The 22,866-nt window shown below is 45.9% G+C and overlaps 1 protein-coding gene across 1 annotated transcript in view; it reads left to right on the top strand.

The window, feature by feature from the left end:
• Positions 1-22,866, top strand: part of LOC112242486 (kinesin-like protein KIF26B) — a gene marked incomplete at its 3' end in the record, with an annotated part of 214,475 nt that overhangs the window by 149,054 nt on the left and 42,555 nt on the right. Inside the window, 2 exon segments of the mRNA XM_042319261.1 lie at positions 10,248-10,366; positions 10,369-10,433. Of these exon segments, the coding sequence (XP_042175195.1) occupies positions 10,248-10,366; positions 10,369-10,433 (184 nt within the window).

Genomic DNA, 22,866 nt, shown 5'->3' with positions numbered 1-22,866 from the left:
GTGTAGTGGGTGATGTAGTGTATTGTCAGTTTACCATCATGTGTAGTGTATTGTCAGTTTACCATCATGTGTAGTATATTGTCAGTTTACCATCATGTGTAGAGAGTTATGTAGTGTATTGTCAGTTTACCATCATGTGTAGTGAGTGATGTAGTGTATTGTCAGTTTACCATCATGTGTAGTATATTGTCAGTTTACCATCATGTGTAGTGAGTGATGTAGTGTATTGTCAGTTTACCATCATGTGTAGTGAGTGATGTAGTGTATTGTCAGTTTACCATCATGTGTAGTGTATTGTCAGTTTACCATCATGTGTAGTGTATTGTCAGTTTACAATCATGTGTAGAGAGTGATGTAGTGTATTGTCAGTTTACCATCATGTTTAGAGTGATGTAGTGTATTGTCAGTTTACCATCATGTGTAGAGAGTGATGTAGTGTATTGCCAGTTTACCATCATGTGTAGAGAGTGATGTATTGTCAGTTTACCATCATGTGTAGAGAGTGATGTAGTGTATTGTCAGTTTACCATCATGTGTAGTGAGTGATGTAGTGTATTGTCAGTTTACCATCATGTGTAGTGAGTGATGTAGTGTATTGTCAGTTTACCATCATGTGTAGTGTATTGTCAGTTTACCATCATGTGTAGAGAGTGATGTAGTGTATTGTCAGTTTACCACCATGTGTAGTGGGTGATGTAGTGTATTGTCAGTTTACCATCATGTGTAGTGTATTGTCAGTTTACCATCATGTGTAGTATATTGTCAGTTTACCATCATGTGTAGAGAGTGATGTAGTGTATTGTCAGTTTACCATCATGTGTAGTGTATTGTCAGTTTACCATCATGTGTAGTGTATTGTCAGTTTACAATCATGTGTAGAGAGTGATGTAGTGTATTGTCAGTTTACCATCATGTGTAGTGTATTGTCAGTTTACCATGTGTAGTGTATTGTCAGTTTACCATGTGTAGTGTATTGTCAGTTTACCATCATGTGTAGTGTATTGTCAGTTTACCATCATGTGTAGTGTATTGTCAGTTTACCATCATGTGTAGAGAGTGATGTAGTGTATTGTCAGTTTACCATCATGTGTAGTGTATTGTCAGTTTACCATCATGTGAAGTGTATTGTCAGTTTACCATCATGTGTAGTGTATTGTCAGTTTACCATCATGTGTAGAGAGTGATGTAGTGTATTGTCAGTTTACCATCATGTGTAGTGTATTGTCAGTTTACCATCATGTGTAGAGAGTGATGTAGTGTATTGTCAGTTTACCATCATGTGTAGTGAGTGATGTAGTGTATTGTCAGTTTACCATCATGTGTAGTATATTGTCAGTTTACCATCATGTGTAGAGTAATGTTGTGTATTGTCAGTTTATCATCATGCTTAGAGTGATGTAGTGTATTGTCAGTTTACCATGTGTAGAGAGTGATGTAGTGTATTGTCAGTTTACCATAATGTGTAGAGAGTGATGTAGTGTATTGTCAGTTTACCATAATGTGTAGAGAGTGATGTAGTGTATTGTCAGTTTTCCATCATGTGTAGAGTAATGTATTATTGTATTTTCAGTTTATCATCATGTATAGAGTAATGTAGTGTATTGTCAGTTTATCATCATGTGTAGAGTAATGTAGTGTATTGTCAGTTTATCATCATGTGTAGAGTAATGTAGTGTATTGTCAGTTTATCATCATGTGTAGAGTAATGTTGTGTATTGTCAGTTTATCATCATGTTTAGAGTAATGTTGTGTATTGTCAGTTGATCATCATGTGTAGAGTAATGTTGTGTATTGTCAGTTTATCATCATGTTTAGAGTGATGTTGTGTATTGTCAGTTTACCATCATGTGTAGTGGGTGATGTAGTGTATTGTCAGTTTACCATCATGTGTAGTGTATTGTCAGTTTACCATCATGTGTAGTGTATTGTCAGTTTACCATCATGTGTAGTGTATTGTCAGTTTACAATCATGTGTAGAGAGTGATGTAGTGTATTGTCAGTTTACCATCATGTGTAGTGTATTGTCAGTTTACCATCATGTGTAGTGTATTGTCAGTTTACCATCATGTGTAGTGTATTGTCAGTTTACAATCATGTGTAGAGAGTGATGTAGTGTATTTTCAGTTTACCATCATGTGTAGTGAGTGATGTAGTGTATTGTCAGTTTACCATGTGTAGTGTATTGTCAGTTTACCATCATGTGTAGTGTATTGTCAGTTTACCATCATGTTTAGAGTGATGTAGTGTATTGTCAGTTTACCATCATGTGTAGAGTAATGTTGTGTATTGTCAGTTTATCATCATGCTTAGAGTGATGTAGTGTATTGTCAGTTTTCCATCATGTGTAGAGAGTGATGTAGTGTATTGTCAGTTTACCATCATGTGTAGTGAGTGATGTAGTGTATTGTCAGTTTACCATCATGTGTAGTGTATTGTCAGTTTACCATGTGTAGAGAGTGATGTAGTGTATTGTCAGTTTACCATAATGTGTAGAGAGTGATGTAGTGTATTGTCAGTTTACCATAATGTGTAGAGAGTGATGTAGTGTATTGTCAGTTTTCCATCATGTGTAGAGTAATGTATTATTGTATTTTCAGTTTATCATCATGTATAGAGTAATGTAGTGTATTGTCAGTTTATCATCATGTGTAGAGTAATGTAGTGTATTGTCAGTTTATCATCATGTGTAGAGTAATGTAGTGTATTGTCAGTTTATCATCATGTGTAGAGTAATGTTGTGTATTGTCAGTTTATCATCATGTTTAGAGTAATGTTGTGTATTGTCAGTTGATCATCATGTTTAGAGTGATGTTGTGTATTGTCAGTTTACCATCATGTGTAGTGTATTGTCAGTATACCATCATGTTTAGTGTATTGTCAGTTTACCATCATGTGTAGTGTATTGTCAGTGTACCATCATGTGTAGAGAGTGATGTAGTGTATTGTCAGTTTATCATCATGTTTAGAGTGATGTAGTGTATTGTCAGTTTTCCATCATGTTTAGAGTGATGTAGTGTATTGTCAGTTTACCATCATGTGTAGTGTATTGTCAGTTTACCATCATGTGTAGTGTATTGTCAGTTTACCATCATGTGTTTCTCAGGTGGTGCTCCATCCCAAATCTCCCTATGTCCTCTTCTATCTTCTGTTTCTCTTGTTCTTCCTCTTTTCATTCAGTTTCTCTCTCTATCTCACCTACAGTATCTTATATCTGTGTGGAGGTGCAGCCCTTGGAGAGGGATGAGTAGATGAAAGAGAGGAAAGGAAGGAGGGGCTGTCTGGGAGTCCAGGTGCAGTTTTAGTCACCAGTGTTCCATAGATACTCTTCACTGCTGATGAGATGGAAGGAAGGAGAGAGGGAGGGTAGGAGAGAGTGCTGTGAATTAGGGATGGGAGGGTAGGAGAGAGTGCTGTGAATTTGGGATGGGAGGGTAGGAGAGAGTGCTGTGAATTAGGGATGTGAGAAGGTGTGAAGGGATGGGAGGATAGGAGAGAGAGCTGTGAGAGAGGGATATGAGAAGGTGTGGAGGGATGGGAGGGTAGGAGAGAGAGCTGTGAGAGAGGGATATGAGAAGGTGTGGAGGGATGGGAGGGTAGGAGAGAGAGCTGTGAGAGAGGGATATGAGAAGGTGTGGAGGGATGGGAGGGTAGGAGAGAGAGCTGTGAGAGAGGGATATGAGAAGGTGTGGAGGGTAGGAGAGAGGGATATGAGAAGGTGTGGAGGGTAGGAGAGAGGGATATGAGAAGGTGTGGAGGGATGGGAGGGTATGAGAGAGAGCTGTGAGAGAGGGATATGAGAAGGTGTGGAGGGTAGGAGAGAGGGATATGAGAAGGTGTGGAGGGTAGGAGAGAGGGATATGAGAAGGTGTGGAGGGATGGGAGGGTAGGAGAGAGCTGTGAGAGAGGGATATGAGAAGGTGTGGAGGGTAGGAGAGAGGGATATGAGAAGGTGTGGAGGGTAGGAGAGAGGGATATGAGAAGGTGTGGAGGGTAGGAGAGAGGGATATGAGAAGGTGTGGAGGGTAGGAGAGAGGGATATGAGAAGGTGTGGAGGGTAGGAGAGAGGGATATGAGAAGGTGTGGAGGGTAGGAGAGAGGGATATGAGAAGGTGTGGAGGGATGGGAGGATAGGAGAGAGCTGTGAGAGAGGGATATGAGAAGGTGTGGAGGGTAGGAGAGAGGGATATGAGAAGGTGTGGAGGGTAGGAGAGAGGGATATGAGAAGGTGTGGAGGGTAGGAGAGAGGGAAATGAGAAGGTGTGGAGGGATGGGATGGGTAGGAGAGAGCTGTGAGAGAGGGATAACTCGTATACATTTTTTTATACCGGTTTCCATTTTTTCCATTAGTTTCTAGTAGGCCATATAGTTCAAGAGAAAATCGGCCAATTAATGAAAAGGCATCTAATCAATAATGGCATTATTTTTCAATTAACTCAGCAACTCTTTCACTGATTATATTTAGGATCATGTTTTACAGTTTTTTATTTAAGTAATCTTATTAAATCATTTCATATATTTGACATGTGATAGGGGCTAGAGATAATTACAGATGCCTGTAAAAATCAGAAGTACCCAAAATGGCCACGAGATCAAATCAAATGTATTTATGAACCCCTTCTTACATCAGCTGATATCTCAAAGTGCTGTACAGAAACCCAGCCTAAAACCCCAAGCAGCAAGCAATGCAGGTATAGAAGCACGGTGGCTAGGAAAAACTCCCTAGAAAGGCCAGAACCTAGGAAGAAACCTAGAGAGGAACCAGGCTATGAGGGGTGGCCAGTCCTCTTCTGGCTGTGACGGGTGGAGATTATAACAGAACATGGCCAAGATGTTCAAATGTTCATAGATGACCAGCAGGGTCAAATAATAATAATCACAGTGGTTGTTGAGGGTGCAACAGGTCAGGAGTAATTGAGGGTGCAACACCTCAGGAGTAAATGTTAGTTGGCTTTTCATAGCCGATCATTCAGAGTATCTCTACCGCTCCTGCTGTCTCTAGAGAGTTGAAAACAGCAGGTCATGGGCAAGGTAGCACGTCCTGTGAACAGGTCAGAGTTCCATAGCCGCAGGCAGAACAGTTGAAACTGGAACAGCAGCAGGGCCAGGTGGACTGGGGACAGAGTCATCAGGCCAGATAGTCCTCAGGCATGGTCCTAGGGCTCAGGTCCTCCGAGAGAGAGAAAGAAAGAAAGAATTAGAGAGAGCATACTTAAATTCACACAGGACACCGGATAAGACAGAGAAATACTCCAGATATAACAGATTGACCCTAACCCCCGACACAAACTACTGCAGCATAAACACTGGAGGCTGAGACAGGAGGGGTTGGGAGACACTGTGGCCCCATCCGACGATACCCCCAGACAGGGCCAAACAGGCAGGATATAACCCCACCCACTTTGCCAAAGCACAGCCCCCACACCACTAGAGGGATATCTTCAACCACCAACTTACCATCCTGAGACAAGGCCGAGTATAGCCCACAAAGCTCTCCGCCACGGCACAACCCAAGTGGGGGCGCCAACCCAGACAGGAAGATCACGTCAGTGACTCAATCCCAGTGGAGAGAGGGGAACCGGCCAGGCAGAGACATCAAGGGCGGTTCGTTGCTCCAGAGCCTTTCCGTTCACCTTCACACTCCTGGGCCAGACTACACTCAATCATAGGACCTTACTGAAGAGATGAGTCTTAAATAAAGACTTAAAAGTTGAGACCGAGTCTGTTTCTCTCACATGGGTAGGAAGACCATTCCATAAAAATGGAGCTCTATAGGAGAAATCCTTGCCTCCAGCTGTTTGCTTAGAAATTCTAGGGACAGTTAGGAGGCCTGCGTCTTGTGACCGTAGCATACGTGTAGGTATGTACGGCAGGACCAAATCGGAAAGATAGGTAGGAGCAAGCCCATTTAATGCTTTGTAGGTTAGCAGTAAAACCTTGAAATCAGCCCTTGCCTTAACAGGAAGCCAGTGTAGAGAGGCTAGCACTGGAGTAATATGATCAAATGTTTTGCTTCTAGTCAAGATTCTAGTGTTCACTAACTGAAGTTTATTTAGTGCTTTATCCGGGTAGCAGGAAAGTAGAGCATTGCAGTAGTCTAACCTAGAAGTAACAAAAGAATGGATTCATTTTTCTGCATCATTTTTGGACAGAAAAGTGTCTGATTTTTGCAATGTTACATAGTTGGAAAAAAGCTGTCCTTGAAACAGTCTTGATATGTTCGTCAGAAGAGAGATCAGGGTCGAGAGTAACACCGAGGTCCTTCACAGTTTTATTTGAGATGACTGTACAACCATCAAGATTAATTGTCAGATTCAACATAAGATCTCTTTGTTTCTTGGGACCTAGAACAAGCACCCATGTTTTGCCCGAGTTTAAAAGTAGAACATTTGCAGCTATCCACTTCCTTATGTCTGAAACACAGGCTTCCAGCGAGGGCAATTTTGAGGCTTCGCCATGTTTCATCGAAATGTACAGCTGTCATCTGCATAGCAGTGAAAGTTAACATTATGTTTCCGAATGACATCACCAAGAGGTAAAATATATAGTGAAAACAATAGTGGTCCTAAAACGGAACCTTGAGGAACACCGAAATGTACAGTTGATTTGTCAGAGGACAAACCATCCACAGAGACACAGATATGTCTTGTGATAGATTACATAAAGTTCTTGAAAGATACCACAATTCTGGTATTTTACTGGTAAACTTGGAATGTCTCTAGTAATATACCTTCCCTTCCCTCGGCAGTGGTTAAGCTGTGTGGGCTAGTGGTAGCTAACATTACCTCGTTGTGTTTATATAGGACAGCAGGGGTAAAATTAGCTTCAGCTCTCACAGAGAAATGTGTGAGAGAAATGTGTGGGTGCTTTCAGGAAACTTTTCAGATTGTCAGACCCTGCCAGATCATTAAAGAGGTTTAGTCAGTGAGAGTAAGGGAGGGATAGAGAGAGAGAGAAAGAAAGAGGCGGAGGAGAAGGAGGGAGTGAGAGAAGGAGAGGTTTCACTCATTAATGAGTGACATCATAATTATCTCACTTTGCACTTCACACAACTTCCCTGGAACACAATTCCTTAGACAAACACACACTTTATTGCTCAGAAAAAGTTTTGTTTTAATTACCACGGCAACCTTCCTGAAACTTTGACAACAGACTAAACATTCCAGCAAGCGCCTCTCGTGGTGGGGTTTGATGACCTCATACTTTAACCTGCGCTCAAAGACACGCACGCGCGTACACATATACACACAAACACACATACATACACACACACACATGCACACCTCCCTTGCAGATAAATCAACGCTCACACACACGCGCATGGTGCTCACACATACCTACTGTATACTGTAAAAACACACACACATACCTACTGTATACTGTAAAAACACACACATGGTGCACACACACATACCTACTGTATACTGTAAAAACACACACACGCATGGTGCACACACACATACCTACTGTATACTGTAAAAACACACACACGCATGGTGCACACACACATACCTACTGTATACTGTAAAAACACACACACGCATGGTGCACACACACATACCTACTGTATACTGTAAAAACACACACACGCATGGTGCACACACACATACCTACTGTATACTGTAAAAACACACACACGCATGGTGCACACACACATACCTACTGTATACTGTAAAAACACACACACGCATGGTGCACACACACATACCTACTGTATACTGTAAAAACACACACACGCATGGTGCACACACTACCTACTGTATACTGTAAAAACACACACACGCATGGTGCACACACACATACCTACTGTATACTGTAAAAACACACACACGCATGGTGCACACACACATACCTACTGTATACTGTAAAAACACACACACGCATGGTGCACACACACACTATACCTACTGTATACTGTAAAAACACACACACGCATGGTGCACACACACATACCTACTGTATACTGTAAAAACACACACACGCATGGTGCACACACACATACCTACTGTATACTGTAAAAACACACACACGCATGGTGCACACACACATACCTACTGTATACTGTAAAAACACACACACGCATGGTGCACACACACATACCTACTGTATACTGTAAAAACACACACACGCATGGTGCACACACACATACCTACTGTATACTGTAAAAACACACACACTCTACAAAGGAAGAAAGAAACTCAGTCAGTGGGAGATGAAAAGGTAGAGGGAGAGAGGGAGACGTTTGACAAAGTGAAGAGAGAGGGCATGAGGGAGGGAGAAAGAGGGAGGCCTTCATAAAGAAGACAGAGTTGAAAAGAGCACCTTGTGGGTATTGATAGATTGAGTGGGTGAGTCAGGCTGCCATGACAATGACTTTATCTCTGTAACCATTGTTAACCAGCAACTGTTACCAATGGAATCAACCGTGTTGATAATCGCATCTGTAACCAACGGTAACGCATCTGTTACTGTCAGTAACCATGTCTGTATTTGCATCGGTAACCATCGGTAACGCATCTGTTACTGTCAGTAACCATGTCTGTATTTGCATCGGTAACCATCGGTAACGCATCTGTTACTGTCAGTAACCATGTCTGTATTTGCATCGGTAACCATCGGTAACGCATCTGTTACTGTCAGTAACCATGTCTGTATTTGCATCGGTAACCATCGGTAACGCATCTGTTACTGTCAGTAACCATGTCTGTATTTGCATCGGTAACCACTGTGAAAGTGAATCCTTTCCCCGTCCTGTGTGTCTGTGGTGACAGCAGTGACGTCCGTGCCGGGCCCATATTTATAAACCATCTCAAAGTACAAGTGCTGATCGAGGATCAGCCCACCCCCCTGTCCATGTAACCATACTATTATCTAATAGGCAGAACTGATCCTAGATCAGCACTGGTCCCATAGAGGCCATAGCGAGCCACTATTCGTGAGTTGCCTGTTGCGTCACAATAAGGACCTCTTGACTTGAGAACTGATGCCAGACTGTGTTCTACTCAATGCATTGTCAATGGTTGCTGATGAAGAGTAGAGTTCATAGTAGCTTGGAAAAACAATGACATTCCTAAAGGAGGAACACAATTAGTAGGAAACCCTTTTGTTGTCGTAGCTAGCTCAGATTCAGTAGAGAGCACCGGATTTTATGTAGCTAATGTTAGCATTGCTAGGTATTTTTTGACAATCCAGGAGAGAACAGGGATAGGAGAGGGAATGAAAGAGAGAGGAGAGCGAGAGGGATGGGAGACGGAATGAAAGACAGAGGAGAGCGAGAGGGAATGAAAGAGAGAGGAGAGTGAGAGGGAATGAAAGAGAGAGGAGAGGAGAGGGATGTGAGAGGGAATGAAAGAGAGAGGAGAGGGAATGAAAGAGAGAGGAGAGGGATGGGAAAGGGAATGAAAGAGAGAGGAGAGGGATAGGAGAGGGAATGAAAGAGAGAGGAGAGGGATAGGAGAGGGAATGAAAGAGAGAGGAGGGAATGAAAGAGAGAGGAGAGGGATGGGAGAGGGAATGAAAGAGAGAGGAGAGCGAGAGGGAATGAAAGAGAGAGGAGAGCGAGAGGGAATGAAAGAGAGAGGAGAGCGAGAGGGAATGAAAGAGGAGAGGGATGGGAGAGGGAATGAAAGAGAGAGGAGAGGGAATGAAAGAGAGAGGAGAGGGAGAGGGAATGAAAGAGAGAGGAGAGGGATGGGAGATGAGAGACAAGAGGAGGAAGACAAGATTGTTAGGACTGAAGGAGATGAAAGGAGCCAGCGTTCCCCTCCCAGTTACAGATGTCACTGCCTGTGTGTGTGTTACTGCTGTGGTAAACTGTGTGTGTGGTGTGTGTGTGTTACTGCTGTGGTAAACTGTGTGTGTGTTACTTCTGGGCGTGTCATACATCTCCAATTAGCAACATGAATGAGCAATTAGTACATTGCACATGGAGCTACCGCAGTGGTGCGGCATGATGGCATGGAACAACTATGTTTAGTGTTGGTTTCCCAGTCGACCGCGTCCACTTATCCACTCTCTACAGTTGTTTTAAGCACACATTTCTCACAATGGCTTACACTCTGTGCTCTGTTACAGTCCGAGGGGAAAACATTTCCCTGCTCCTCTTTCTCCATCTCTGACTCTCTGTCTGTCTCATTCACACTCTCTCTTTCTCTCCCGCTCTCTTTTAGTCAACAGTCAATGTACAATGTAGCTGTGTTTGTATGGTTGGTAAATGTTGGTTTTAAATCTCTCCCCTCTCACTCCTGTAGAGCTGCCCAGAAGTTGAACCTGTCTTCTAAGAAGAAGAAGCAGTGCCCAGTGCCCCCCCCAGTGGTGTGTGACCCCCCTCTGTTCCCCACCAACTTCAGTGGGACCCTGCAGACCACCCCTCCCCTGCCCCCCCCTGCCTGCTACGGGCAGCCAGCAAGATCAAAGACACCCCCGGACTGGGCAAGGTAGAACTACACACAAACACACACACACACACACACACATTATGGTACAGTATGCTTGCTGATGAATGGAAACGGTGACATTTTCAGTGTAAAAATGTCACCTGCTGTCCCTGTGGAGAGTCCTACTGCTGTGGCCTTTTCATGTCACACACACACGTCCCTGTGGAGAGTCCTACTGCTGTGGCCTTTTCATGTCACACACACACACATTTCCCTGTGGAGAGTCCTACTGCTGTGGCCTTTTCATGTCACACACACACATGTCCCTGTGGAGAGTCCTACTGCTGTGGCCTTTTCATGTCACACACACACATGTCCCTGTGGAGAGTCCTACTGCTGTGGCCTTTTCATGTCACACACACACATGTCCCTGTGGAGAGTCCTACTGCTGTGGCCTTTTCATGTCACACACACACATTTCCCTGTGGAGAGTCCTACTGCTGTGGCCTTTTCATGTCACACACACACATTTCCCTGTGGAGAGTCCTACTGCTGTGGCCTTTTCATGTCACACACACACACATTTCCCTGTGGAGAGTCCTACTGCTGTGGCCTTTTCATGTCACACACACACACATTTCCCTGTGGAGAGTCCTACTGCTGTGGCCTTTTCATGTCACACACACACACATTTCCCTGTGGAGAGTCCTACTGCTGTGGCCTTTTCATGTCACACACACACACATTTCCCTGTGGAGAGTCCTACTGCTGTGGCCTTTTCATGTCACACACACACACATTTCCCTGTGGAGAGTCCTACTGCTGTGGCCTTTTCATGTCACACACACACACATTTCCCTGTGGAGAGTCCTACTGCTGTGGCCTTTTCATGTCACACACACACATTTCCCTGCCGCCTGTGATCTGGCAGTGGGCAGGAAATTAGACCATACAGCAAGAGAACAGCATTAACATAACAGAGCTACATCCCCAGATAGTGGAGAAGTGTTGTGTGAGATCTGGTTCCTGCAGTGTATGTCGTTAAGTTCCTGGTGTACATGACGGACACAGGAGGCTGATACAGGAGGCACATCTTTTATTTATACATTTTTTTTACCTTTATTTAACTAGGCAAGTCAGTTAAGAACAAATTCTTATTTAAAATGACGGCCTACTCCGGCCAAAACCTAACCCGGGCCAATTGTGCACCGCCCTTTGGGACTCCCAATCACGGCCAGTTGTGATACAGCCTGGAATCGAACCAGGGTCTGTAGTGATCAAATCAAATTTTATTTGTCACATACACATGGTTAGCAGATGTTAATGCGAGTGTAGCGAAATGCTTGTAGCCTCTAGCACTGAGATGCAATGCCTTAGAGACCGTTGCTCCACTCAGGAGCTTACAGGAGATACAGGAGATACAGGAGATACAGGAGACTGATACAGAATGGAGACATCAGAGAAATTCCCTGGGAAATCAGTTCTGGAAGGCAAATGGCATGAGCCACATGGATATGCGTTTAGAGTGTGTGTGTGTGCACATGTGCGTGTGTCTGTGTATGTGCCGTTGGATTTGCTTAAGTCTCCCAGGGGTCTTAGCCATGACTGACAGAATGCTGTTTCAGATCCTCCCTCCTCCTGTTGTTTTGGTACATTCCAGCTCACCTTAATCAAATCAGCCCAGCAGAGATGATTCCAATCATTCCAGATTGCGGGGGGAGATATTTTATATCATTGAAGGAAATTATACGGCACGTGTTCTTATCTTGATAGGTGACACATGTTCTTATCTTTACTTTTTTTTAAACCCGAAGGAAAGATTAGGTGTTGTGCTGGTTTGTGATCCTCTGACTGCTAGCATCTCTACCTGGATTCTCTGAAGAGACCGATGTGAAGGAATGGAGAGATCAGTTTTTCTGTCTTATAAAATGTCGTAGAAATCATGTTACACCATTGGCATATAGTTTTGCCGATTTTACAGGTAAAATGTCTTGATACATGCTCGATTATCTTCATACATATTTTGTAGATAAAACAAATGAATTTATCCTAATATAGTATATGATTAATTATATTCCTCCCGTCCCTCTCTACCTCTCAGATATTGTCCATCGATTAGGCTGGTTTCCAATCCCTCCATCTTCTCCTTCACTCTTTCTCCTCCCCTCGTTTCTCAAACTCTTCCCAGCTGACAGTGAAGGATTGTGGGGCTTCCACAGTCACATCAATCACCCAGCAAAGTGTTAGACAGACAGACAGACAGACAGACAGACAGACAGACAGACAGACAGACAGACAGACAGACAGACAGACAGACAGACAGACAGACAGACAAAAGACAGACAGACAGACAGACAGACAGACAGAAAGACAGACAGACAGACAGACAGACAGACAGACAGACAGACAGACAGACAGACAGAAAGACAGACAGACAGACAGACAGACAGACAGACAGACAGACAGACAGACAGACAGACAGACAGACAGACAGACAGACAGACAGACAGACAGACAGACAGACAGACAGACAGACAGACAGACAGACAGACAGACAGACAGACAGACAGACAGACAGACAGACAGACAGACAGACAGACAGACAGACAGACAGACAGAGACAGAAAGACAGACAGACAGACAGACAGACAGACAGACAGACAGACAGACAGACAGACAGACAGGCAGACAGGCAGACAGGCAGGCAGACAGACAGACAGACAGACAGACAGACAGACAGACAGACAGACAGACAGACAGACAGAGACAGACAGAAAGAAAGACATACACAGACACACTCCAGTGCGAGTGGCGACCTTGAGAGAAATGACACTATGACGCATAATCAATTTTTTATAGCTCTCTCCCAGGCCAAAGACAACTCCTCACAGGCGTGTGTGTGTGTGTGTGTTCAGTATGGGAATTCAATAGCCACTTTGCTACAGTGTTGTGGGTAAAATATTAATAGAGTTGGTATTTGCAGGTCTTTGAAAGGCTTAATTGTGAAATAGATAGAGGGATGGACTGAAGCCAGGAGAAGAACAAGACAGATGGGAGGAGAGAGAGAGAGAGAGAGAGAGAGAGAGAGAGAGAGAGAGAGAGAGAGAGAGAGAGAGAGAGAGAGAGAGAGAATTGAACAAGCTGGTCCTGGGGCTTTGTACACAAACAGACTCCACAGAGCCCCAGGACAACAGCACAATTAGACCCAAGCAAATCATGAGAAAGCAAAAAGATAATTACTTGACACATTGGAAAGAATTAACAAAAAAACAGAGCAAACTAGAATGCTATTTGGCCCTACACAGAGAGTACACAGCGGCAGAATACCTGACCACTGTGACTGATCCAAAATTAAGGAAAGCTTTGACTATGTACAGACTCAGTGAGCATAGCCTTGTTATTGAGAAAAGCCAATGAAGGCAAACCTGGCTCTCAAGAGAAGACAGGCTATGTGCACACTACCCACAAAATGAGGTGGAAACTGAGCTGCACTTCCTAATCTCCTGCCAAATGTATGACCATATTAGAGAGACATATTTCCCTCAGATTACACAGATCCACAAAGAATTCAAATCCAATTTTGAAAAACTCTCATATCTACTGGGTGAAATACCACAGTGTGACATCACAGCAGCAAGATGTGTGACCTGTTGCCATAAGAAAAGGGCAACCAGTGAAGAACAAACACCATTGTAAATACAACCCATATTTATGTTTCTTTATTTTCCCTTTTGTACTTTAACTAGTTGTACATTGTTACAACACTGTATTGGGGTTGGCAGTGTAGCCTAGTGGTTAGAGCATTGGACTAGTAACCGAAAGGTTGCAAGTTCAAATCCCTGAGCTGACAAGGTACAAATCTGTCGTTCTGCCCCTGAACAGGCAGTTAACCCACTGTTCCTAGGCTGTCATTGAAAATAAGAATTTGTTCTTAACTGACTTGCTTAGATAAATAAAGGTTAAAAAAATGTAGAATTATGTCATTTTAAATGTCTTTATTCATTTGGAACATTTGTGAGTAATGATTACTGTTAATTTTGTATTGTTTATCTATTTCACATACTTTGGCAATAGAGAGAGAGAGCGAGACTTGTGTCTGTGTGTTGGAATTTACAGTAATTGCCTAGTTAATTGTGCATCACCCACTGTGGAGTAGCTTCTGTTGTTCTCACGTGTTACATTATAAACAGTATAGGTCTTACTATGCTGTGAGCAGTTTTATACACATATTTATTGGATCTGTAAGGTGAGCGGGAATCATGCTAGAAATCATTTGGTTTCTCAGCTCAGAACCAGATTGTGTGTGGGTGTGTGTGGAATAGAGAGAGATGGAGGAGAAGGGGGGTATAAAGAGAAAAGTGAGGGTAGGGAGGTAGAGAGGAAATTGTGGTTAGAGACAGAGAGGGGTAGAGGTAGTGAAGTGAGGATATAAATAGAGTAAAAAGAGAATGGAGGGTAGAGAGGGAAGGGACGAGAGGGGGAACGGAGGATAGAGAGAGAGAGAGGGGGGATGGAGGATAGAGAGAGAGAGAGAGAGAGAGAGAGGATGGAGGGAACGGTAGAGAGGGAATGGAGGATACAGAGAGAGAGAGAGAAGATGGAGGGAATGGTAGAGAGGGAATGGAGGATAGAGAGAGAGAGAGGATGGAGGGAACGGTAGAGAGGGAATGGAGGATACAGAGAGAGAGAGAGAGAGGATGGAGGGAACGGTAGAGAGGGAATGGAGGATAGAGAGAGAGAGAGGATGGAGGGAAAGGTAGAGGGAATGGAGGATACAGAGAGAGAGAGAGGGTGGAGGGAACGGTAGAGAGGGAATGGAGGAGAGAGAGAGAGAGGATGGAGGGAACGGTAGAGAGGGAATGGAGGATACAGAGAGAGAGAGAGAGAGGATGGAGGGAACGGCAGAGAGGGAATGGAGGAGAGAGAGAGAGAGAGAGAGAGAGAGAGAGAGAGAGGATGGATGGAACGGTAGAGAAGGAATGGAGGAGAGAGAGAGAGAGAGAGATGGAGGGAAAGGTAGAGGGAATGGAGGATACAGAGAGAGAGAGAGGGTGGAGGGAACGGTAGAGAGGGAATGGAGGATACAGAGAGAGAGAGAGGATGGAGGGAACGGTAGAGAGGGAATGGAGGATACAGAGAGAGAGAGAGAGGATGGAGGGAACGGTAGAGACGGAATGGAGGATACAGAGAGAGAGAGAGAGGATGGAGGGAACGGTAGAGAGGGAATGGAGGATAGAGAGAGAGAGAGAGAGAGAGGATGGACGGAACGGTAGAGAGGGAATGGAGGATACAGAGAGAGAGAGAGCGAGAGAGAGAGAGAGAGGATGGAGGGAACAGTAGAGAGGGAATGGAGGATAGAGAGAGAGAGAGAGAGGATGGAGGGAAAGGTAGAGAGGGAATGGAGGATACAGAGAGAGAGAGAGAGGATGGAGGGAAAGGTAGAGGGAATGGAGGATAGAGAGAGAGAGAGAGAGCGAGAGAGAGGATGAGGGAAAGGTAGAGGGAATGGAGGGTAGAGAGAGAGAGAGAGAGGATGGAGGGAACGGTAGAGAGGGAATGGAGGATACAGAGAGAGAGAGAGAGGATGGAGGGAACGGTAGAGAGGGAATAGAGGATAGAGAGAGAGAGGATGGAGGGAAAGGTAGAGGGAATGGAGGATACAGAGAGAGAGAGAGATGGAGGGAAAGGTAGAGGGAATGGAGGATAGAGAGAGAGAGAGGATGGAGGGAATGGTAGAGAGGGAATGGAGGATAGAGAGAGAGAGAGAGAGAGAGAGAGGATGGAGGGAACGGTAGAGAGGGAACGGAGGAGAGCGAGCGAGCGAGAGGATGGAGGAGAGATAGAGAGGATGGAGGAAACGGTAAAGAGGGAATGGAGGAGAGAGAGAGAGAGAGCGAGAGGATGGAGGGAACGGTAGAGAGGGAACAGAGGATACAGAGAGAGAGAGAGAGAGAGAGAGAGAGAGAGAGAGAGAGAGAGAGAGAGAGAGGAAGAGAGAGAGAGAGAGAGAGAGAGAGAGAGAGAGAGAGAGAGAGAGAGAGAGAGAGAGAGAGAGAGAGAGAGAGAGGATGGAGGGAAGGGGATGGACGGAACGGTAGAGAGGGAATGGAGGATACAGAGAGAGAGAGAGCGAGAGAGAGATGGAGGGAACAGTAGAGAGGGAATGGAGGATAGAGAGAGGATGGAGGGAAAGGTAGAGAGGGAATGGAGGATACAGAGAGAGAGAGAGAGGATGGAGGGAAAGGTAGAGGGAATGGAGGATAGAGAGAGAGAGAGAGAGCGAGAGAGAGGATGAGGGAAAGGTAGAGGGAATGGAGGGTAGAGAGAGAGAGAGAGAGGATGGAGGGAACGGTAGAGAGGGAATGGAGGATACAGAGAGAGAGAGAGAGATGGAGGGAACGGTAGAGAGGGAATAGAGGATAGAGAGAGAGAGGATGGAGGGAAAGGTAGAGGGAATGGAGGATACAGAGAGAGAGAGAGAGGATGGAGGGAAAGGTAGAGGGAATGGAGGATAGAGAGAGAGAGGATGGAGGGAATGGTAGAGAGGGAATGGAGGATAGAGAGAGTGAGAGAGAGAGAGAGAGAGGATGGAGGGAACGGTAGAGAGGGAACGGAGGAGAGCGAGCGAGCGAGAGGATGGAGGAGAGATAGAGAGGATGGAGGAAACGGTAAAGAGGGAATGGAGGAGAGAGAGAGAGAGAGCGAGAGGATGGAGGGAACGGTAGAGAGGGAACAGAGGATACAGAGAGAGAGAGAGAGAGAGAGAGAGAGAGAGAGAGAGAGAGAGAGAGAGAGAGAGAGAGAGAGAGAGAGAGAGAGAGAGAGAGAGAGAGAGAGAGAGAGAGAGATGGAGAGAATGGAGGGAACAGAGAGAGGAATGGAGGATAGAGAGAGAGAGAGAGAGGATGGAGGGAAAGGTAGAGAGGGAATGGAGGATACAGAGAGAGAGAGAGAGAGAGGATGGAGGGAAAGGTAGAGGGAATGGAGGATAGAGAGAGAGAGCGAGAGAGAGAGAGAGAGAGAGAGAGAGAGAGGAGGGATGGAGGGAACAGTAGAGAGGGAATGGAGGATAGAGAGAGAGAGGATGGAGGGAACGGTAGAGAGGGAATGGAGGATACAGAGAGAGAGAGAGGATGGAGGGAACGGTAGAGAGGGAATGGAGGATAGAGAGAGAGAGGATGGAGGGAACGGTAGAGAGGGAATGGAGGATAGAGAGAGAGAGAGGATGGAGGGAAAGGTAGAGAGGGAATGGAGGATACAGAGAGAGAGAAGAGGATGGAGGGAACGGTAGAGAGGGAATGGAGGATACAGAGAGAGAGAGAGGATGGAGGGAACGGTAGAGAGGGAATGGAGGATAGAGAGAGAGAGGATGGAGGGAACGGTAGAGAGGGAATGGAGGATAGAGAGAGAGAGAGGATGGAGGGAAAGGTAGAGAGGGAATGGAGGATAGAGAGAGAGAGAGGATGGAGGGAAAGGTAGAGAGGGAATGGAGGATACAGAGAGAGAGAAAGAGGATGGAGGGAAAGGTAGAGGGAATGGAGGATAGAGAGAGAGAGAAGATGGAGGGAACGGTAGAGAGGGAATGGAGGATAGAGAGAGCGAGAGAGAGAGAGAGAGAGGATGGAGGGAACGGTAGAGAGGGAACGGAGGAGAGCGAGCGAGAGGATGGAGGGAATGGAGGAGAGATAGAGAGGATGGAGGGAACTGTAGAGAGGGAATGGAGGATACAGAGAGAGAGAGAGAGAGAGAGGATGGAGGGAACGGTAGAGAGAGGGAATGGAGGAGAGAGAGAGAGAGGATGGAGGGAACGGTAGAGAGGGAATGGAGTAGAGAGAGAGAGAGGATGGAGGGAACGGTAGAGAGGGAATGGAGGAGAGAGAGAGAGCGAGAGGATGGAGGGAACGGTAGAGAGGGAATGGAGGAGAGAGAGAGAGCGAGAGGATGGAGGGAACGGTAGAGAGGGAATGGAGGATACAGAGAGAGAGAGATAGAGGATGGAGGGAACGGTAGAGAGGGAACGGAGGATACAGAGAGAGATAGATATGGTATAAGTGACCAGGGACTATTTTAGCATGTACATCTTGGTGGAGCAAACAAACCAACAGAATAATACATGGTCTCTTCCCCACCTGCCCTGAATGACGGGTCGCCACTTTAAGTGGCTCCAGTGTCTGAGGAGTTGCGTCAGGGGAATTGATCACTGCAGAGAGAGACAAGTGCTCCCACTCAAATAGACTACTAATGGACCCTCTCCCAATCCCTCTCCCTCAACCTCTCTCAGCCTCTCCTCCTCCTTTTCTCTCTCACCCACCATGTTTAAGCTGAACAAAGAGCCTATTACCATTTCTCTACCGTTGTCTTCAGCAGGACGGTAGTATTGGTTGCATCTTAAAGTGGAACAGACAGTGTTTTAACTACTTAGCAGATATGAAACAAACAGACAATCTTAATGTCTCTCCCAAATATCACATTCTGAGTTTATGCTACAAAACCAACTTTGATAAGAGATTTTAAAAATAGGTTATATTTGACTCAAAATGTTATTATGTAGAGTCGGGAAGTGTTGGGAGAATAGGTTGATGCAGTCAATGCATGACAACAGTACAGCGGGACTCAACACAATCAAACTAGCAAAGCCAACAAGTCATAACGTTGTTAGTAGCTAGCTGGGATGAGATGTACAAGCTTGGACGAGTGGGTGAACGGCACCCACTTTTTCCCCCAAAAACTTTTTAGCTACAAATTGCATGTCATTTGGTTAGCTAGAAATAAATGATACTCAACTTTGCTGGCTAGCTATGCTGAACTTCAACGACTGTTATCCATAGTTAGCTCATATCTCTTCATTGTATTGGGCATCGATTAAATGGGAAGACAAGTAAGCTGGTAAATCCCATTCAGTTGTCTCTAATATAGGTTATGCCTTGGACATAAGCAGGAAGGCTGCGACAGCCAGGGCGAGTAGGCTACATCTCCCCATCGTATCAGTGCAATTTTGACTGCCAACTACCACACGCTGAAAAAGTTTGAGAGGGTTTATCCCTCACTACATTTGATCCTATTCATTGTTGTTGATGTGCATACAGTAGGCGACTGAGGGAGAGAGATCTTACATTTTTGTTGTTTGATCAATATAATTAAGTAAGATGACTCCCTTGGTATTTACATATTTAAAGCTACATTTATGGGTTTTTTATTAAGTCTATGATTTGATAGAGCAGTCTAACTGAGCAACGGTAGGCACCAGCAGGCTCATAAGCATTCATTCAAACAGCACTTTCGTGCGTTTTGCCAGCAGCTCTGCTGTTTATGACTTCAAGCCGATCAACTCCCGAGATTAGGCTGGTGTAACGATGTGATGTGAAATGGATAGCTAGTTAGCGGGGTGCGTGCTAATAGCGTTTCAAACGTCACTCACTCTGAGACCTGGAGTAGTTGTTCCACTTGCTCTGCATGGGTAACGCTGCTTCGAGGGTGGCTGTTGTCGTTGTGTTCCTGGTTCGACCCCAGGGAGGAGCGAGGAGAGGGACGGAAGCTATACTGTTACACGGGCAATACTAAAGTGCCTATAAGAACATCCAATAGTCAAAGGTATATGAAATACAAATGGTATAGAGAGAAATACATATGTATACATATGTATGTGTGTGTGTAACGGTTTTCCTCCTCTTCTGAGGAGGAGTAGGAAAGATCGCACCAATGCGCAGCATGGTAAGTGTCCATATTTTAATGAAATAGAACCAAACACTGAATACGAAAGAACAAGAGAAAGAAATGAAAACCCGAAACAGTTCTGTATGGTAAAACACAGACACAGAAAACAACTACCCACAACCCATAGTGGGAAAACAGGCTGCCTAAGTATGCAGCTGCCTCTGATTGGGAACCATACCAGGCCAAACACAGAAATACACAACATAGAATGCACAACATAGAATACACAACATAGAATGCCCACCCCAAATCACGCCCTGACCAAACCTAAACCCATAGGAGAGGGTCTGGGTGGGCATCTGTCCTCGGTGGCGGCTCTGGCGCGGGACATGAACCCCACTCCACCATAGTCTTGGCCCACTTAAGTGGTGCCTTTGGAGCGGTGACCCTCGCCTCCGACCTCGGACTGGGGACTCTTGCAGCGGGGCCCGGATAGATGGGAGACTCTGGCAGTGACGGGCGACTCTGGCAGCGCCGGAGTGAAGGGAGACTCTGGCAGCGCCGGACAGGCGGGAGACTCTGGCAGCGCCGGAGTGAAGGGAGACTCTGGCAATGCCGGAGTGAAGGGAGACTCTGGCAGCGCCGGAATGAAGGGAGACTCTGGCAGCCCCGGAGTGAAGGGAGACTCTGGCAGCCCCGGAGTGAAGGGAGACTCTGGCAGCGCCGGACAGGCGGGAGACTCTGGCAGCGCCGGACAGGCGGGAGACTCTGGCAGCGCCGGAGTGACGGGAGACTCTGGAAGGAGGATACCTATCGGAGGCCTTGTGCATGGAGAAGGCACCGGATGGACCGGGCTGTGGGGGAGCACTGGAGTTCTGGTGCATACCACTCGCACCTCTCCCTTAGGCTCAATACCCACCTTCGCCCGGTTCGGGCGGAGCGCAGGCATAGGACGCACTGCACCCTCCCAGCGCCCCGGAGACACAGCGCTCCGGAGACACAGCGCCCGGGAGTATACCCTGGGCCGAAACAGCGTACCGGAGACACAGCGCCCGGGAGTATACCCTGGGCCGAAACAGCGTACCGGAGACACAGCGCCCGGGAGTATACCCTGGGCCGAAACAGCGTACCGGAGACACAGCGCCCGGGAGTATACCCTGGGCCGAAACAGCGTACCGGAGACACAGCGCCCGGGAGTATACCCTGGGCCGAAACAGCGTACCGGAGACACAGCGCCCGGGAGTATACCCTGGGCCGAAACAGCGTACCGGAGACACAGCGCCCGGGAGTATACCCTGGGCCGAAACAGCGTACTGGAGACACAGCGCCCGGGAGTATACCCTGGGCCGAAACAGCGTACCGGAGACACAGCGCCCGGGAGTATACCCTGGGCCGAAACAGCGTACCGGAGACACAGCGCCCGGGAGTATACCCTGGGCCGAAACAGCGTACCGGAGACACAGCGCCCGGGAGTATACCCTGGGCCGAAACAGCGTACCAGAGACACAGCGCCCGGGAGTATACCCTGGGCCGAAACAGCGTACCGGAGACACAGCGCCCGGGAGTATACCCTGGGCCGAAACAGCGTACCGGAGACACAGCGCCCGGGAGTATACCCTGGGCCGAAACAGCGTACCGGAGACACAGCGCCCGGGAGTATACCCTGGGCCGAAACAGCGTACCGGAGACACAGCGCCCGGGAGTATACCCTGGGCCGAAACCTGATCTTATTTAGGCTTGCCATAACAGAAGGTTTGAATACTTAGAGACATTTTAGCTTTATATTTTTTATTAATTTGTAAAAATGTCAAAAAACATAATTCCGCTTTGACGTTATGGAGTATTGTGTATAGGCCGGTGACACACAATCTCAATTTAATACATTTTAAATTTGGTTTGTAACACAGAAAAATGTGGAAAAAGTCAAGGGGTGTGAATTCGTTCTGAGGGCACTGTATATGTCCTGAAGTGCTGTGTAATCAGGAGTTGTGTGCTTACCCACAGAGACAGGAAGACAGCATTTTAGCTAACCCTAACCTCTTTCCTAACCGTAACCTATTTCTCCTAACCTGCTGCATAAGTTCTCCTAACCTGCTATAAAACATAAATTCTGGTCATTTCTGACATATGCTGTATCCCGTCTAGTCAAAACCCTGTATGAGTTAGGCCTCAGGAAGAGCGCACCGCTGAAATCCTTCCCCCGAGGCACTTACTGATGTGATGGACCTTTTTATTGGGGTCAGGATAGGGCGCTGGATGCTCTGGAGTGTGTGTGTGTTATATAGCAAAGGATCTTTGAATTTAATATGATGTCTTTGACCTGAAAATGTACTCACCAGGGTTAGACCTCTACTCTCATCATAGTAGACAGCCAGCAGGTACATTTACTTACACACACACACACACACACACACACACACACACACACACACACACACACACACACCCTTCTCTTATCTCTCTGGAAGACATTCCTTCCTGTTGTTCCCTGCTCATTTTGATGGCATAGTGATGCAACCAGAGGAACGACTCTTGTTGTGTCTATCACAATCATCAGCTTAAATACTGGCTATACTTTCACATCCCAGTTGTAGCATGGTGCCGGCCCAACACCATAGTTATACATTTGATTCTCACAACAGCCACATAGAGGGCATTTATAATGAATAGCCTGTAATTAATATATGTATTGAATATGAACTTTAATATTAAACGTAAACAGTATATAACATTATTTTCAATTTGAATAAAAAACGTTAATTTCCATTAGACAGATGGGACAGACATAAAGCTCTACCGTCTCCCCTAGAAACACTGTTAAAGCACTCTCTCTGTCTGT

The sequence above is a fragment of the Oncorhynchus tshawytscha genome, unplaced genomic scaffold (genome assembly GCF_018296145.1).
Source record: "Oncorhynchus tshawytscha isolate Ot180627B unplaced genomic scaffold, Otsh_v2.0 Un_contig_1824_pilon_pilon, whole genome shotgun sequence".
In the NCBI taxonomy this organism is placed as follows: domain Eukaryota; kingdom Metazoa; phylum Chordata; class Actinopteri; order Salmoniformes; family Salmonidae; genus Oncorhynchus; species Oncorhynchus tshawytscha.
The sequence above is the reverse complement of the archived record's forward strand: the minus strand, read 5'-3'. Positions and strand labels throughout refer to the sequence as shown.